This window comes from Neofelis nebulosa, chromosome 18 (genome assembly GCF_028018385.1).
Source record: "Neofelis nebulosa isolate mNeoNeb1 chromosome 18, mNeoNeb1.pri, whole genome shotgun sequence".
Taxonomy (NCBI): Eukaryota; Metazoa; Chordata; class Mammalia; order Carnivora; family Felidae; genus Neofelis; species Neofelis nebulosa.
The window spans coordinates 2,257,481-2,275,310 of NC_080799.1; the positions used below are offsets into that span (position 1 = coordinate 2,257,481).

At 64.0% G+C, this 17,830-nt stretch overlaps 1 protein-coding gene across 4 annotated transcripts in view; it reads right to left on the reverse strand.

The window, feature by feature from the left end:
* Nucleotides 1-17,830, reverse strand: part of CARD11 (caspase recruitment domain family member 11) — a 142,159-nt gene that overhangs the window by 14,899 nt on the left and 109,430 nt on the right. For all 4 annotated transcript variants that reach the window (XM_058711696.1, XM_058711697.1, XM_058711694.1 and 1 more), the window contains 12 exons: nucleotides 15,368-15,547; nucleotides 14,332-14,484; nucleotides 13,714-13,839; nucleotides 12,898-13,095; nucleotides 11,045-11,221; nucleotides 10,095-10,146; nucleotides 8,654-8,736; nucleotides 7,519-7,619; nucleotides 6,533-6,585; nucleotides 4,790-4,922; nucleotides 4,011-4,212; nucleotides 3,492-3,618 (listed from right to left, as the gene is read on the reverse strand). In XM_058711696.1, coding sequence (XP_058567679.1) covers nucleotides 3,492-3,618; nucleotides 4,011-4,212; nucleotides 4,790-4,922; nucleotides 6,533-6,585; nucleotides 7,519-7,619; nucleotides 8,654-8,736; nucleotides 10,095-10,146; nucleotides 11,045-11,221; nucleotides 12,898-13,095; nucleotides 13,714-13,839; nucleotides 14,332-14,484; nucleotides 15,368-15,547 — 1,585 coding nt within the window. The remainder of the gene's footprint in view (nucleotides 1-3,491; nucleotides 3,619-4,010; nucleotides 4,213-4,789; nucleotides 4,923-6,532; nucleotides 6,586-7,518; nucleotides 7,620-8,653; nucleotides 8,737-10,094; nucleotides 10,147-11,044; nucleotides 11,222-12,897; nucleotides 13,096-13,713; nucleotides 13,840-14,331; nucleotides 14,485-15,367; nucleotides 15,548-17,830) is intronic.

The window sequence follows — 17,830 nt, forward strand, 5'->3', positions numbered from 1 at the left end:
CGAATCCGGGGTCTCCTATAGAGTGAACTAATCGAGGTTTCTTCTACAACGCACAGATCTGCAATCTCCACTACAGCGAACAGATCTAGAGTCTCCGCTACAACGAAGCAATCGGGTGGTGGTGGGGGGGGGGGTCTTCTAGAGGGAACGAATCCGGGGTCTCCACCAGCGTGAACGAGTCCGGGGTCTCTGCTACAGCTGCTACACCTGCCCCACCACCGTGGTGGTTTTTTGCTTTGACTCTGGCAGGACCACACGCAGCAAACCTCCTTCTTAAGTGCTGTGCCTGATGAGCTCTCACGGCCCCCTGGTCAACACCCGTCTCCGGGGACCGCCATCCCGCCTGCCGTCACTGGGGCCGAGCTGTGCCTGGCTCACGGAAACGGAGGCACAGGCCGTGACTTCCGCGTCTGGCTTCCGCAGCTCGGCCTCGTGTCTGTGACCCTCGTCGTGACACTGCCACGTGGCACCTTCGCCCGGTGTCCCTTCTCTGGCGGGTGCATCTGTGCCGTTTGAAGGTTTCGGCTCTGAGGGCTCGCTCTGCCACGAACGCTCTCCCACGGACCTCTGGTGGCCCGTGCCCTCGTCTCCCCTGACTCCACTCCCAGAGCTGGGACTACTGGGTCCTTGGTCATCCACACATATAACTTTCGTGGACACTGCCCAGAGGTGTTGGCACACGGCTGGGCCATGGCACCTGTCGTTTTAGCCTTACTCGACGTCACGGTCCTTCAGTGTAAGTTTTTACAAATCCCGTTGGAGGACGCAGGGCATACGCCACAAACACAGTAAGTGCAGCAGACCGAACGCCTGTAACATAAATCCCGAACCTAAACCGCCAATCAGCCCCACACACACGGAGCCGCACGACACAGTGGAAGCTAAAACCGCCCTAACAGTCAGGCCCGGGACGTCCACACCACACGCACCAGGGAGGCCTGAACCAACGGGGCTGTCTGATCAACGTTCAGGGAGAAATGGGGGATCCCTGGTCGGGTCCTTCCCACGTCCCTGGGGGGTTAAGGCCCATCGCTGGCTGAGCTCTCTGCCCCCTCGAAGAAAGGCCCTACAGATGGGACCCTGAGAGGCGGGACCTTCCCTGCACTGAATTCGGACCACAGGACTACACCTCTGGGGGGCACTGCTGGCCAGCGTGCTGCCTGGAGACTTTCTGCTGGGCTAGGAAACCAGGCTGGGAAGAGGGGAGGAGCCTGCTCCTGTGAGGAGGAGGAGGACGAGGGGGAGGAGGAAGAGGAGGGAGGAGGGGGAGAAGGAAGGGGAGGCAGAGTAGAAGGGGGAAGAGGTGGGGGGAGGAGGAAGGGGAGGGAGAAGGGAGGGAGGGAGGATGGAGGAGAAGAGCAGGAGAGGGGAGAGAAGAGGGAGGAAGGGAGGGGGGAAGAGAGAGAGGGGGAAGAGGAGGGAGAAGAGTGAGGGAGGTAGGGGGAAAATGGGATAGGAGAGAAGAGGAGGAGGGGGGAGAAAAGGGGGAAGGAGAAGGAGCGGGGAGGAGGAGGAGAAGGAGGGGGGAGGAGGGAGAGAAGGAGGGAGAGAAGGAGGGAGGAGGAGGGGAGAAGGAGGGGGGAGGGGGAAGGAGGGGGAGGAGGAAGGAAAGGGGGAGGAGGGGGGAGGGGGAAGGAGGGGGAGGAGGAAGGAAAGGGGGAGAAGGGGGGGAGGGGGAAGGAGGGGGAGGAGGAAGGAAAGGGGGAGAAGGAAGGGGACGGGGGAAGAGGAGGAAGAGGAGGAAGAGGAGGAAGGGGAGGGAGGAGGAGGGGAGGGAGGAGCGGGGAGAAGAGGAGGAGGAAGAAGAAGGGGAAGAGGAGGAAGAAGGGGAGGAGGAAGAGGAGGAAGGAAAGGGGGAGAAGGAAGGGGACGGAGGAAGAGGAGGAAGAGGAGGAAGAGGAGGGAGGAGGAGGGGAGGGAGGAGTGGGGAGAAGAGGAGGAGGAGGAAGGGGATGAGGGGGAGGAGGAGGGGGGAGAAGAGGAGGAGGGGGGGAGGAGGGGGAGGAGGAGGGGGGAGGGGGGAGGAGGGGGGAGGAGGAGGGGGAGGAGGAGGGGGAGGAGGGGGGAGGAGGAGGGGGGAGGAGGGGAGAAGGAGGGGGGAGGGGGAAGGAGGGGGAGGAGGAAGGAAAGGGGGAGAAGGAAGGGGACGGAGGAAGAGGAGGAAGAGGAGGGAGGAGGAGGGGAGGGAGGAGTGGGGAGAAGAGGAGGAGGAGGAAGGGGAGGAGGAGGGGGGAGAAGAGGGGGAGGAGGAAGGGGAGGAGGTGGAGGAGGAAGGGGAGGAGGGGGAGGAGGAGGGGAGGAGGGGGAGGAGGAGGGGAGGAGGGGGAGGAGGAGGGGAGGAGGGGGAGGAGGAAGGGGAGGAGAGGGGAGGAGGAAGGGGGGAGGAGGGGGGAGGAGGAAGGGAGGAGGAGAGGGGAGGAGGAAGGGAGGAGGAGAGGGGAGGAGGAAGGGAGGAGGAGAGGGGAGGAGGTGGAGGAGGGGGAGGAGGAGGGGAGGAGGGGAGGAGGAGGGGAGGAGGGGAGGAGGGGAGGAGGAGGGGAGGAGGGGAGGAGGGGAGGAGGAGGGGAAGAGGAGGAGGAGGAAGGGGAGGAGGGGGAGGAGGAGGGGGAGGAGGAGGGGAGGAGGGGGAGGAGGAAGGGGGAGGAAGAAGGGAGGGGGGGAGGAAGAAGGGAGGAGGGGGAGGAGGAAAAGGAAGAGGGAGAGGAGGAGGAGGGGAGAAGAGGGAGGGAGGGGGAGGCGGGGGAGGCTGGGCCCCGTGTGCGCGGACAGAGCATCATTACCTTCCGCCGCCCAGCGGACTGGGCATGCCGGGAAGGAGAGCGGGCTAGCAGGCAGCAGCGGGGAGCGGCTAGAAAGTGGCTATTTACGCTCTGTTGAAACATTCATGAACCCCAGTGCTTGCAAATAAGATCCAGCTGCAGAGATCATCACGCGGGGAGAAAACCGGAGGTGGGCCAGGCGACTCAGACTTTGGGAAATGGAAGAGCCTAGCGCTCACTGCCCAGGAGTCGAGGCCGCGAAAGAGGAGCCTCAACGAAGGCGCCGCTGGGGCCAGAAGCGGGGGAGGCCTTCTGGAGGCGTCCAGGAGCCACGACCACGGGGCCGAAGGCGTGGCCCAAGCTGTGGCTCCGTGGACCTGCTGGGCCGGCCCGGAGTCCCTGCCCGCGTCGGGGGCCGGGACGTGAGCAGGGAGAGGGGTGAGCCAGGCCGGGCAGGCAGGGCCGCCCCCCCCCCGCCCCGCCTCTCCCGCCCAGCCCGGCAGTGTGAGCGCGAGTGGCCCGGCTCGCCACCTGCAGCCAGGTGTGGCGGGACAGGTGTGTGCTCACTGGCGCTCACATGCGTCGCCCTTCCCTGCCTGCTGCCCCTGATGGGGCCGGGACGGCGGGCTCCTCCCACCGAAAAGGTGAGCAAGTGGAGGGCGCCCCTCCGGGACCCACCGCGTCTGGCGTCCCGCCGGCGTGGCCGAGCGCGGGTGAGTCCCGCGGCCTTACCTTCCTGGTTGACTTTGTAGTGCAGTGTGACCGGGCCACTGCACCTCTGAATGGTCCAGTGCACCTCCTCCTTCGTGCACGTTTCCAAGGGGACGCTCTGCCTCTCTCCTTTGATGTAGCCTTCCAGCTAGACGTCAAAGACACGCTGTTCTCCTCGGCTCCGTGGGCGGGCAGAGCTGCAGGGGGGAGGCTGCCCCACAGGGAGGCCGAAGCACCCCTCCCCAAACAGCGACCGGCCCGGCGTCGCTCGGAGCAAAGGCAGCACCCTGCTTAAGCTCGTGTGCCTCCCCGCGTGCGGGCGTGTGTGTGCGTGTGCGCACGGGCTCCAGAAACACGAGTGAGGGCCTTCCGACGGGAGGGGCCCGGGCCGACACCGGACGAGGGGCCCCGGCCCTGCCGCCCTCCGGATCCCCCCGCCCAGCTCGGGCGTGGGGGTGCCCTCGGTCAGCACCCGTGCAGCACAAGCGGGGAAGGTCACGGGCACCCCGGCTGTGCGGCCACTGCCCCCTGGTCCCTCACCCCCAGCAGCTGGTGGCCCTCGTGGAGGCCCGCCTTCTCGGCCGGGGAGCCCGGCTTGACCGCGTGGATGAAGCTCCCCCGGGCGTTGCCCCCGAGCAGGGTGAGCTGTGAGGCGAGGCTGTCGCCGTTCAGCATGGCGTGCTGCGTGGAGGGCCCGGAGCCCCGCACGTGCCCCACCGACGTGACCGACGGCCGGAAGGGTCTGCGACGGGGAAAGAAACTGGTGAGAGTGCGGCGGTCGGGACACGTGTACTTGGCCCAGCCGGAGGGCAGGCTCCCGTGGCAGGTGGCAGGGAGCTGAGGTGAGGGAGTGCAGCCAGCTCCTGCTGGGAGGGCACGCGGGGAGCGGAGCTGACCCCCGACCGACTGCTGCAGTGGCCACATAGACCTTACTGAGCCACCTGAGGTCGCACGCGCACGGGCCACCTGCAGGGAGGGGCCGGGCTGATGAGGGCAGTGGCCCGCTCTTCTTCTGGAACACCAGCCCAGCGGGCTGCCTGTGTCTCAGGTGGGGCGGGGACCTGGGGGGCTCAGAGTGTTGCTCCCTGGCCTCTCCCACGCCGTGTGGCCCCGGGCAAGCCCCTTCGTCGCTGGGCCCAATGGGGGGGGGGCTTGGGGGGAGTGGTTTCTGGCTCTAGGACACTAGGGTTCCTGGACTCTGGTTCTAGAACACAGGGGAAGTGGATGGGCCCTTTCTGGGGACTCTAGTGGGTGAGTGGCCTTTACCCGCTGCCCCTACCGCCAACTCCTGCTCCCCCTCCCCCTGACCTTCCCAGTACCTTTCTAGAGAGAACTTCCTAAACATGAGGTTGACTTGCTCTAGGTCGTAGGCGTCCAGGCCCTCGGACTGGTGGGAGGAGGAAGAGGAGTGGACGGACGAGGGGCCGTAGGAGCAGTGCTCGTGACTGTCGTCTGCAAAGGAGCCAGTGCACGTCAGGACGCTCCTCCCGGCCTCCCTCCCAGAAATTCTCCAGCTGGGCCAGGACGCCTGCACAGGCGCTGCATGGAACGTTCTTCCACAGAGCGATCCCCCTGCCTCCGGCTTGTGAACTGGTCTCCGTATTCTCATGTCGGGGCCACCCCGGGTCTCACCATCCCATCTACCCCTTGGAGGCCTGTGGGCGGGGGGTGGGGCCTGAAAGGCAGAGTCTGGACCCAGTGTGGAAACCCCTCTTCCCAACTCAGCGGGGCTGGGGCTGGAGAACTGGGGTGGGGGGCGGGGGGGAAGACGCCCAGCCCCACTGGGCCGCGGCACTGGGAGGGGGAGGGGGTGAGGCGCAAAGCCGGCTCCGGGCTGATAACAAAGGCCTCTCTGCAAAGAGAATTTGTCCTGACGCTGCAGAATGCCTTGGACGGCTGCCCAGAATTCCAGCTCCCCCCTTCCCAAACTCCTTCACTTCTTCTCATCACCCAGCCTCCGTTAGGTGCTAACCTCCCTTTAACACTTGATGGCTCCTGATGGTCTCCAGTCAGGGAGAGGGGCTAATCCTTCACTGTATCTGCTGGCAGCCTGAGCTGCTGACGGGTGGAGGCAGGGTGGGGGAAACCGGGGCACGAGAAGGGGCTGGCAGGCCACCCCCGGAGGAGTCTGGGCCAGACTCAGGAGGAGCGGGGGGACTGCCGTCTCCGGGAGGCTCCTCTCCTGCTCCCTGCCCGCACAGTCCACTGGCTTGCAGCTGTTCCACCCGGGTGTCGGCCAGGGCAGGGACCCAGGGGCAGGAGTCTCTGCGTCCCGTGCACCAGGCGTGGTGAGGCACAGGGGCTCAGCGTGGGCTCAGCTGAACCAGATGCCCTGGTCTAAGGGGCCGTGCTCCCGGGGGACCCAACCCTCCTTCCCGGCTCTCTGCGTGGTCTAGGCCGAAGGAACAACCCCTCCACCACACCGCCTCTGCCGGGGGGCCGTTTCAGGGTCGCCACGGACCCTCAGTCTCCCCGCGGCTCAGCTGCCCCCCGCCTCTGGTGTCAGGGGAGGACAAATGACTCCAACCGCTGCCCCACCTCACTTCCCGCCCCCTCCCCACTGCCGCCCCTTGTCTCGTTGGGGTGGGTCGACAGCTTCACATGGATTTCTGAGGCCGTCTCCCTGCCTCCCGCCCACCCCCCTTCTGCGTTCCTCGAGCTCTCCACGGCTCCGTTCCTTCATCTGCAAGACGAGGGGGACAGTAGCCTTTCTGCAAATGGGCGTTGCCGGTTCGACTCTCTCGAAGCACCCACAACTGACGGACTCTGGGCTCAGCAGCTGTGCGGCCCCGCTGCCTCCAGAGCAAGTTCAGGCGCGGCAGGCCGCCCCACCCCCCAACCCCGGCCCGGAAGCTCCCTAGGGATGGAGGCCTGGCCCCCTGGGCACAGAAAGGACGCACCGCCCTCTTGGAAGCCACACCACGCGCGTTTCTGAGGACCTATGAGGTGCAGGGCCCCAGCTGGAGCTGGAGGGTCGGGGGCGTGGGCAACGTGGCCCTGCTCCGGCCAGACGGCAGGTGGACTCCACGCCTCTGTGCCTCTAAGGTCCGCCAGGTACCTACCATCAAAGTCCAAGGCGTCGAACCCGCCACTCTCGTTGTCGTCTTCCACGGTGCTGCAAGACACAAGTGAGGGGCAGGGGGGCGCGTGTGTGTGGGAGCTCTCCAGTGGTCGAGGGAGGGGGAAGGTTCTGGAATGTTCTGACTTTCCGAGAGGCCTTGGTTTTGAGAGGGCAGCGTGGGCAGGAGGGGAAGGTCAGCAGATGCGTGGAGAGCTGGACGCTCTGCTGGAGGCCAGGGTGTCCCAGGCAGCCAGCGGAGGCCACAGCAGGTGAACCCGTGGAGGAAGAGGCCCGTGAAGGGCAGGTGAACAGTCTCCAACAGCCCCACCTGCTGCTTCCCAGTCACGCTCTCGTTCCTCACACGGAAGGCTGAACATCTGCTCGTGCGATAGGCCTCGTGCAATGGGCCTCGAGAGCCGACCGTGCCCTTTGACACAATGGCTAGGACAGGAGCAAGGGCGCTCCGGGAGGTCTGAGCTCCCCCCGTGTGGTCCCCGCCACAGGGTAACGAGGCCCAGACCAGGCTGCTGGCAGGGCCACGGATGTGGATCCCAGCCCGCAGGCCGCTCTGTGCTGTCAGCCCTTCTGGAACCCCCCATTCCCCCACCCCACCCAGCGATCTCTGACTCGGAGCACACGATGTCAAACATCCACTGCCTGGGAGCATCTGAGTGCCCAGGCAGGCCTCCAGGGTGGTCTTCTCAGCTGGGGACACGAGTGGTGGGGAAAGGGGAGGAGAGGTGGGAAAGGGGAGACTGTTTGTGGGGTCTACCTCTCTTGGGCAGAAAGAGCACCTCCCCACCCCCCCAGCCGTGGGGCCACGGCACAGGTGACCCTGGGAAAGCCACAGGCCTCCTCGGAGCCTCAGCCTTCTCATCTGTAAAGTGGGTGGCATCCTGTCGGCCTTCCGAGGTCGGGTCAAGGGCCGCTGAGTGAGAGACTGGGGCGGGGGGGGGCACGTCTCCCCTCCTCCCTCCCGGCACCCACCTCCGGTGAGGCGCGTCTTCCTTATAGCGCCTGACAATAGAGTCGTTTCCGGGGGGCTCAGCGGTGATCGACATGATGCTGGAGCGGCTCCGATGGGGGTGCTGCAAAACACGCGGGTGTGTTCTGGGGAGCTGGGCGCTTACATGCCCCTGCCTCCGCGCGACAGTATCACATGCGTGGGGACTGAACCTAGTGGCTGTGTCCCCGCCCCCGAGGTGGGCAGGCGGGCCGGCGAGGCTGGTTCTCAGCGGTGACCTTGGCCAGAGAAGGCTCGTGCCCAGCCCCGGGGTGGCCGCAGCCCAAGCTCGGTGCACAGCTGCTCGCACATCTGCTCGCCTCGGGAGGGGGCAGGGAGGGCGCAGGCGGGAGTCCGCCGTGGCTGGGTGGGGGGAGCAGGCTGAGCTCCACGGCCCCCCAGGCTGCACCGGTCTTGGGCACCGACTCTGGAGAGGCAGACCCTCTGGGGGGGGGGTCTCGCTGGTGGCAGCAACAGATGGCCGCTGGAGGGTGACCCTTTGAAACAGGCCTGCTGGCTCCTGGCAAGGGCTGCCTCTGATAAGAGCCTCGGATTTGGCCCCCCAGAGTTGCAGTGAGACAGGAGCCATTCGTTATCAAACCCCTGCATCCCCCAGGGCCCGATTCTGGAAGCTGAGCTGACAAGCTTCCCGGGGCTTCCCCTCCAGGGCTAGAATTTCTAATCCCACGCCTTCTGCTGCCTGCCTGCGGGGAGTGACACGGGAGGCAGGGCAGGGGACCCTGCCAGGCAGGCGGGGGTGGGGTGAGGGGGAGCCTGCGGTCCCAGCTGCTGGCTGCCCGAGGTGCCAGGGGCCCAGGACCTGCAGGAGAATTTTCTGCCTCCGCCTGTGCAATCCTAAGGCTCCTCAGAGGCCCATCCCTTCCTCCCGCCAAGTGTTAAATGGGGAAAGCAGGCGGCAAGAAGGTGTAAATACATCCTGAGGCTGTGGAAGCATCCTTAAATAAACAAAAGGAGGGCTGGGGCTGCAGCCCCAGAATGACTCCACTTGCTGGCTTTAGGAGGGTGCAGAGAGGAAGGGGGGGGGCAGGCCTGCTGGGGCAGACGAAGGGGGGGGGCCGGGTTCTGAGCCGAAAGGGGGTTGCTGGGGACCCCGCTTACCATCTTGGAGAACGAGGTGGTGATGGGCAGGGATCTGGAGGAGCTGGGGCTCGCGTCAGTGCCTTCTTCCTCATGGCCTCGCCCTGTCCTCGCAGAAGCAGGAGGCAAAGGGGCAGGGAAGAGGGGCTGAGATCCCCACGGGCACCGAGCACCCGGGGGCTGTCCTGGCTGGGCGGCCTGTCCTCTGAGGGATGGTGTGTGGCCGCCTCCTCTCTCCTGTGGTCCCCCCAGCTGCAGGCTCCTGGAAGGGAATCTGGTCTTGCCGACAGTGTGTCCAGCTCCAGCGGGGCCCAGGGTGGCCTCGCTCCAGGCTGGACCGTGTCCTCTCTCTCTGAGGACTCGGGCTGGGGCCCCAGCTGGCACTCTGTGGATCAGCGGGCCACGTGTCTCTTGTAGAGTGCGAATGTCCCCGCCCCAGGACCTTGTCCTCGAAGCAGATCCCACCATCCCTCCTAGACAGGCCGACTGGAGACTGGGGCCAATGGGGACTGAGTACGTCCCCTCCCCAGGAAGCCCCTGCCGCCCCTCCTGCGCCTTCGGGGGCTCCCTGGGGCTCTGTGCACACTTGTCTCAGCCCTTGCCTTGCTGCACAGCCTGTCAGTCACCCCACGTGCACGCACAGACACGTGTGCGCGCCTCCGTGTGGGAGCACCTTGGGACGAACCCACACCTCACGCTAAGCAGGGGCAAAGGCTTGGGAAGAGTCCAGAAGCTCCGTCACCCTGCCGCCTCCTTTCCCTTTTCTTGGGGCAAACACTTCTCTGTTCCTCCACAAGCCCCAGGCCCTTTACGCCTCCCTTCTGATAAAGGAGGTTCTAGAGATACTCGGGCTGGAGATGACAGGAGTGGATGGGCCTCCCCTGCCCCCCCGCAGATCCCGGAGGGCTTGTTGCTCCTGCCCTGTCACCTTCTGCAGCCTTGTTCCCGGCACCCCCTGCTCTGAGCTCTAGAAGGGCAGCACGCCGGGCTCAACCCTGCCCCCGCTCCCCACTCTGTCCTGGGCGCCCTTCCAGAGGTTGTCTCTCTTCCTGACGATCTTTCTCCAGCCCTCCTCTGTCCCCCCTTCCTTGAGTGTCCGGAGCCCCTCTCCCCCTCCTCACTGGTGGCCCTGCCTCAGAGCCCAGGCTCACAGATGGACCCACAATGCCCGGCAGGGAGCCTGAAGCTGTGAGCAGAGCTATGAATTCCAGCTGAGGGATCAGGGGCTCCGGGCCGACCTCAGTGCGTGTGCATGTGTGTGTGTGACAGACGTGACCTTTCTGTGTTTCAGCGCCCGCCCTCTCCCGTGACGATGGATGTGAGATACTACCGGACCCCCGCTCCCCGGGGTCCCCAGGCCTGTCCAGGCTGACTGCACACGACTGATGGCCACAATGGGGAAGACGGACCGGGAGAGGCAGAGGGACGGACAGAGAGGAAAGGGGTCTGGGTGTGCACCAACCTTGGAAATCTGAGGCTCGCTTCAGGCTGATGGGGGATTTAGCTCTCTGCAGCTGTGACACGGAGGGGACAGAGGAGGACAGAGGGCACAAATCAAACAAGGTCCGGGACACGGGTCGGCGGACGGAGGGGCCAGAACGAATGGAGGAAGGCATGTGACGCCTGGCCCCCGGGGACGCGGCTGGTTCCAGGGCTGACGGTGGCGGCGGGGGAGGCCCCGCACAACCGGGTACGCGACGCAGGGGAATTTCAGGAAAGGACGAGGCTTTTGCCCCCGCCGGACCCGTGGAGCTGGCGCCGTCCAGGGGGCTTGGCCTGTGCTGCTGGGCCCCTCCCGTGTGACACTATCTGGTCCCCACGCATCCCGCAAGGAGCGCTGAGCGGAGCAGACGGCTTTGCCGCCGTGGCAATCTCCACATAACGCTTACTTTGTTCCCTCTCCCTCTCTGACTTCTGCTACACTCGTGGGAGACGGGAGGGCTCGTAAAAACAGGATTCCCACCCACAGGGCTAGAACACGTGGCGTCCCATCGGGTCTGGGTCTACCAGACCTGCGTCCCCCCCGGCCTGTGGGACCCCCAACCCCCACCACACGGCCCCCACCCCATGGCCCCCAGCCCAAGGCCCCCGCCCCTCAGCCCCACCCCCATGGCCCCACGGCCCCCACCCCACCAGTCTGCGGGAGCCCCACCCCGTAGCTCCCACCCCCACCCCACAGCCCCCACCCCCCAACTCAGGGCCCTCACGCCACAGCCCTCAGCTCCCCACCCCACAGCCCCCAGTCCCCCACCCCTTGGCCCCCAGCACTCAATGTGCAAGCCCCACCCCGTGCTCCCACCCTGTAGCCCCCAACCCCATGTCCCCATCCCGCGGGCCCCACCCCATGCCCCCACCGCTCCATGCCCCCCCCCCCCCAAGCCTGTGCCCCCGTGCCCTTCCATGTGCCGGTACCTGGATGCCCTTCAGATTCATCCTGCGCTTGGGGGGGTGACAGGGCAGGAAGTATCTGCTGTCTTCTGGTGACTCCTCTGAGGTTGACGAGTCGTCGGCTTCCTGACCGTTGGTCCTGGGGCTGGCGTCCCCGAAGTTCTGAGAGATGATGGCCACTGGCAGGTTCCTGGGCAGACTCTGGGGCCGGGGGAAGCCAGTGAGGCCCCCAGCTTCAAACTCAGGACGGCCCGCTCTTCTCCCTGACCCCCACGACCCCTCGGTGCCCAGGCTCGTGGTTCCAGCCCCACCCGCTCCTCCTCACCAGCCTCCTGTCCCCGTCTCCCCATGGGGACGTCCCCCTAGTGGGTCTCTGCCCCTGGGGCCTGTCGTGTGGCCTCCATACGTCCAGGTGCAGCCCCGGGCCTGAGCTGCAAACACAGAACCCGCTGCCGACCGATGGAACGCGCCCAGAAGCAGCGCAGGCCCCGTCCTCGTGCCTCGGGCCGAGCCGCGGGGGCAGCGACTCTCTCCCAGGTGCCCCCCAGATCCGCACCACCTTCGTGCTGCCGCCTCCAGACCCACGGCGCCTTGCCTTCTCCGCACAAAATCCGTCCGGGTCCCCGAATAACTGGGCCTGAGCGCACGACTCGGCTAGCTCCTGCTGCCTGTCCCCGCCTCCCCCTCCCGTCACGACCCGCCGCTAGCATGCTGTGTGTGGCACCGTGGGCCTCGCTCAGGCCACCCGGGGCCTGGAACGAGGCCCCGTCCTTCCTCACCCAGCCGGGCGCCCCCACAGCTTTCGCCTGTCCACTGAGCAGACGCTCCGGGCCCTGCCCGATGTCGGGCGCCGGGTTATGGGCTTCACGGAGAAACACTACAACTGCCCAGAGGGTCGACGGGGTAACAGACGCTCCTGTCTCCATCACGGGGGACGGCGAAGGCCCGACGGAGAGAGCCACGCCTGGGCCCAGACCACAAGGGGCAGACCTTGGGCAGGGGGAGCCGGGGCAGCGCTGCGAGGGGGGGGGGGGGGCCCGAGGCCACCCCCAGCTTGTCCGAAGGGGGTCTTGCCCGAAACCCTGACGGAGCTGGAGGCCTCCTCCCCCCGGGGACCCCACGGCCCAAACCCAACACGTGATTTACAATTTGTGTTGAAGTGTCATGTTCCCGGATCTGCCTCCGGTGCTAGACTGGAGTCCTCGGAGGGTCTCACCCCCGTTTCCCCGGGGCCACCGACCGGTGGTGCCCCCAGCTGCTGGGGTCTGGGTTCCTTCCTCGGTCAATGAGGACAGTGATCACACCTTCCTGGCAGGACAGGTCTGTGGGCTACGGGGGCCCGCAGGCAGATGGCACTTAGCACAGCACCTGTGTGACTGCGCGTGACCCCCGCTGCTATGACAAGGACGAGGTCCTCTGCTCTGATGGCAGCGCTCATTCATTCCCGGGACCCTGCGGGGACTGGTGCTCGGAGCCTTGTGCCACCCGGAAAGGACAGCGTCCTCACAGGCACTAGGGACTTCAGCGGGGGCACAGGGCATCTGAAACCCAGCGACCGTCCGCATGTCAGTGGCTCTGCCGGGAGCCTAATGGTCACTATGGTCAAACGAGGAGGAGCTGAGGCTACTGGGTGAAGTGACTTGTCTAAAGTTGGGGAGCAAGTAGCCCGGACGGGGTTTTACCCTGCACTTTCCAAGTTCAAAGTTCGTAATTTGTACTCTGTGGTGTGCACGTGCAGGAGGGTTAAGGCCGTGGGGTATCCTGGGTGCGGCAGGGAAGGGCCGCTGCACGGGGGCGGTGACCCTGCTGGGCCACCGGCGGTGTGGGAGGCCCTGGTGGCAGGTGCGGGGGACACGCCCAGCCCGGTGCAGCCCCACCTGGTCGAGGCTGCCGCTGTCCTTGGACAGGCGCCGAAGCTTGCTCTCCAGGTTGACGATGCAGGCCTCCCGCCGGACCATCTCGATTCTCATCTCGTCATTCCTCTCCTCCAGCTCTCGGATTTGCTTCCTGTACTTGTCCTTCTCGATCAAGCACTGCGAGTACTGGGTCTGCGCTTCGTCCCGGGAATGGAAGGCCTGCGGGGGGGCGGGCGGGGAGGGGGGAGGGGGCAGGGGGGTGGGGAGGACAAGGCCGCTGTGGTTCTTTACCCCACCTGCACCACCCAAATCAGAAGCGGGACACCCATTTCCCGGCCCAGGGGTCGGCCACGTCGGCTCCCGCTCTTTTCTCGACCGCAACCCTTGGGCGTTTAAATCGCTACTTTCCTCAACAGGATGGGGGCGCCTGGGTGGCTCAGTCGGTTGAGCGTCGGACTCCGGCTCAGGGCATGATCTGGCGGTTTGCGGGTTTGAGCCCCGCGTCGGGCTTTCTGCAGTCCGTGCAGAGCCCGCTTCGGATCCTCTGCCCGCCTGTCTGCCCCTCCCCTACTTCCCGCTGTCTCTCAAAAATAAATAAACGCTCCTTAAAAAAGAAAAAAAAAAAAAACCCAGCGCAGGTGACGGCCGCTGCGTGTCCCGCGGCTTCCAGGAGCCCGGGGCGGCCCTGAGGGATGGGGTGGTGGTGCCCTTAGCGCCCCCAGGTGGGGGCACGGAGGGGCGGGGCTTCCCCGGAGCCACACATCTGACGGGCCAGGGCCCGGACGCGGCCGTCTGACCCAGACCCCGGCTCCTGCCCGGCTCCGGCCCTGCCCGCACCTGGTCCCGCTCGCGCTCCACCTCCTCCAGCTGCAACATGACGGTGCTCATGCGGTGCTTGTACATCTCGCAGTCCTTGCTCAGCGTCGAGCACTTCAGCTCCAGGTCCTCCTTTTCCTCCAGGTACTGCACACCACGGGGAGAGGCCGGTGCTCGCACCCAGCGCTCGGCCGCTCCGTGGCAGCCGTCTCCCGCTGGCGCCTCCCGGCCCGTCCCGCCCCGCATCGCACGTCCTTCTGACGCCCGTCTGGGTGGCCGGGGCCACGGGAGTCGGCCAAGTGACCGAGACGTGCCTCACTCCCACCGTGCGCCGGGGACTGCCGGGCCGGGGCGGGAGGGACAGGGCAGACGCCGTGCGCCCTCCCCGCCCTGACTGCAGGCCGCGGAAGGCAGAGGCCAGAGGGACGCTTGCAACAATTGACAGATAACTGCGAGGTGCCGAGGCCGGCACGCGTGGGGAATCTGTCCTGGGGTCAGACCTGGTCTCCAGAGGAGAGCCGGAGGGCCGGGGAGGTCTCACAAGCACACAGGAGCGCACAGGGGCTCCCTGGTGAGAAGGCCGGCCAAGGGCACTGGCTGCAGGGGGGGGGGGGTGCCCCTCCACCCTGGGGCTCCCACCTTGTCCCGCAGCTCCTCTGCCTGGCGGACCTCCTCCTGCAGGTTGTAGATCTTGTTGACGAGCTCCTGCCGGTCCTCCAGAGCCTCCTTGCGGTCGTGCTCCAGGATGTCCAGGATGGCCTTGTCCGAGTCGGGCAGGCTGCGCTTCCCGGCCTGGGGGGGTGGTTAACCATGCTGGGTGGGGTGCGGCGGGGGGCCTGGGGGACCGGGAAGGCAGGGCACAGCAGAGCCCGCCACGGGCACCGTGAGGGCAGGAGACTCTGTGCCAGGGAAGCAGGGAAAGAGTTGCCGTCTCTTGGGATCCTTAAGCCGCTTATTATTTAAGAATTTTATCACCCGGAAAGAAGCATAAACCCCACTCCTGCTCAGGAACATCCCGATGCCTATTGTTCTGTCCTCGCTCTTATCAGAGCCGAGAGGAGCAGTGCTGTCTGTCCAGACATTTCACAGGTGAGATGTGAAGCAAAGACAGGGCTGATCCCCCGTCCCGATGCTTCCCCTGAAATATCAATTAATCTGCTTCGATTAACCCAGATTCATTCTCTGCTCCAAATCCTCACCTCCAACACCAGGCAGCCGATCCTGGGGGAGTAACTGAGCGGGGAGCGGAGAGAGAGCCTTTCTTCCTCTCCTTGCAGATGTGTTCGGGGCTGCTACCCCTCCCCTACCTCCTCTCTCACCCCTGTAAACCATTCTGTGGTGGGAAATGCACGAAGACCCCTGATGTTTTAATGAATCCCAGGGAGCTGAGAGTTGAATTTCTCGGGACCTTTAAGGGCAGCTGGGTTTGTCACAGAGCCTGGGCGGCGGCCTCCGTGGGAACGGACACGAATTACAGACACCCTGTCCCAAGTATCACCTCACCTAACGTCACGCTCCTGAAGAGCGGGCGGTGTGGCCACCTTGCTGTACGGAGGGGGAAACTGAGGCCCCCAGGGATGACGCGAACGGGCGAGGGGCCCTGAGGTCGGCAAGAGGGGCTGACGCCCAGACCGGGCTCGGCCCCTTCCGTATGCAGCCCTGCCCCGGCCCTCACCTGGATGATGGACTGCAGCTCTTGGATTTTGGTCTTCAGCATCTCGTTCTCCCGCTCCAGTTCCAGGACCTGCTCCCTCTTGGGCCGATTCTCGATGTCGTTCTTCAGTTTCAGCGACTGGTTCCTCTCCAGCTTACACTCCTCCTCCATCTTATTCAACCGGTGCTTGAGCTGGTCGATCTGAAACGCCCAAGGTGCCCCGGGGAGAATGAGGGAGAAGCAGCACTCCCCCAGACCCCGGTGGACTTTCCGCACAACCTGAGTAATGCCCGCCCCACCCCCCTGCTTCCAGGCAGCAACGGGGAAGGGCTCAAAGAAACCTGTCCCGGCAAAACACAGCACCACTTCCTTGTGGGTGAGACCTCCTGACCTGCTAATTTAAGAGAGTTCCAAAAAGCACCATATGTCCCTTAGCAACTTCCCTGGGGGAACTTTTATGGGGTGGACCAGACTGCAGAATGGGGGAAGGTGTCTCCCCCCAGGTATGGAATCCACTCCAGTGCCTTTCTTGGTGGCCCTGAGTCTGATTCTCAGACTCGGGGTCTCCCCTCAAGAACCCACGTTATCTACAGGGAGCGAGGTGGCCAAGAGCTCAGGGTTCTGGGCTCTGCCGCCCTGAGTTGACCCCAGAGCAGCCGGTACAGGTTTGTCCCCGCAGGTTTCCCACAAAATTCTATTTGGACAAGCTTCGCACTGATGCGAAAAGAACAGCGTGAGGCTCTCTGGATTCGCAGCATCTCTGACCTAAAGGACCGACCCGCAGGGCTGAAAGAGTGGCTTCGTAGACGAGGTCGTGACTACGTCTGGAAATGGGGCAAGTGGCTACATGCTGAGCTTTACCCCTCGAGAGGGGAGTGTCAGGGAGCGAGACCAGGAGAAGACTTCTCAGACCTTCGTCACTAAGCGTGTCTGCCTCCCTAAACTGATCGACCACATAAAACATCCGAATCAAGACTGTTTTCAAGGGCTGCAGGGAAGTGGGGGACCCAAGGGGTGAGCACCCTTTCTCAATATAGGCTTGGCAATAGGGGAGAAGGATCGCAAGATGCCTCGCAGGCAGGGGGTGGTGGCTTTGGCAAGGAACTACTGTGGCGCCCCCGTGGAAGGGAAGCAAGGAAGAGAGAGGCACGCAAGGAAGCGGTCTGGGGCTCGGGAATGACCTAGGGACTCTGCCGGCCAGATGTTCTTTCACGTTCTAGGCACGTGTCTCACTATTACCACATCTCCAAGGAAACACAACGCAGGACAAAGTCACAGAAGAGAAACTCGTAAGTCGCTGCCACAGGTTCATATCTCTGAGCCCTAGCTACAACAGCACAGACACCTGTCCTCCTGGTCACGCAAAAAAAAAAAAAAAAGAAGAAAAAATCCTCCTCGGCATCTTGGAAGGTCAGCCCCAGAGCCCGGTGCTGGGTCCAGATCCCTAGTCCCATCCAAGTGGGCATGGAGGGCTAGCACGGCGGGGTGCTTCCTGGGCCAGCCGCTCTGCCAAAGACTTATAGTGCTGGGTTTCAGCAATCCTAGGGCACAGGGGTCGTTTTCATTACTGCCGTTGACAAATGAGGAAACCGAGGCCAAAAGCCAACTCAGGGACAAAGCCAGAGGCCAGGAGTCAGATTCAAACTCAAATGTACAGGATGTCAAGGCTCATGGCTTTTGACAGAAATGGTCTACTGCCTGCTACGTCACTGACTTAATTCACCTGAATCCTACCTAGTGCATTGTTTACTGATCTGTCTGCTTCAACTAAATTGTAAGTGACCCGAGCAGAAGTCGGGTTATTTATCCCCGTGTCCCCCCAGTGCTTAGCACTGTGCCTTACACATGGCAGGTGCTTCATAAATATTCCGAGTCTATTTTCCACCCAGCAGCCAGAGTAATCCTTCTAGATATAAATCAGTTGTCACTCTCCAGCTCTCAATCCCTCAGTGGCTTCCCATCACGAATAGAGTAAGTTCCAAAGGTCTTACCATGCCCTTACGAGCCGGACCTTGGCCATCTCTCTGTGCCCCTTGCTCACGTGGCTCTGGCCCCTATCGGCACTCTCGCTGGTTCTCCAGTGAGCACGCCCCCTACTTGGGGCCTTTTATTTGTTCTTTGCTCTTCCCCAGGGCCTCACGTGGCCGGCTCCCTCTCTGTCCTCAGACCTCTACTCATGCGTTCCCTTCTCAGAGACCCTTCCTGACCATCCTTGTTAAAAGAGGGAGCCCCACTCCCTATCCTCACTCTTTTCTTCCTTCTTCTTAATAGCACTTATTACTACCAGCTCTTTATGTATTTGTTTTCTGATTAGCATGTGAGCTCCGTGACAGCCGGGCCTTGGTCTTGAGTTATGCATCCCTGGAAAAGAGCCTGGTGCACGGCGGCACTCAGTAAATTAAAGGGATGAGTGAGTTAAGCAAATGCTCCTTCCCCTTCTCCATTTTGGAAGTAAACTCGTTAATGACATCAATCATTTGGCTC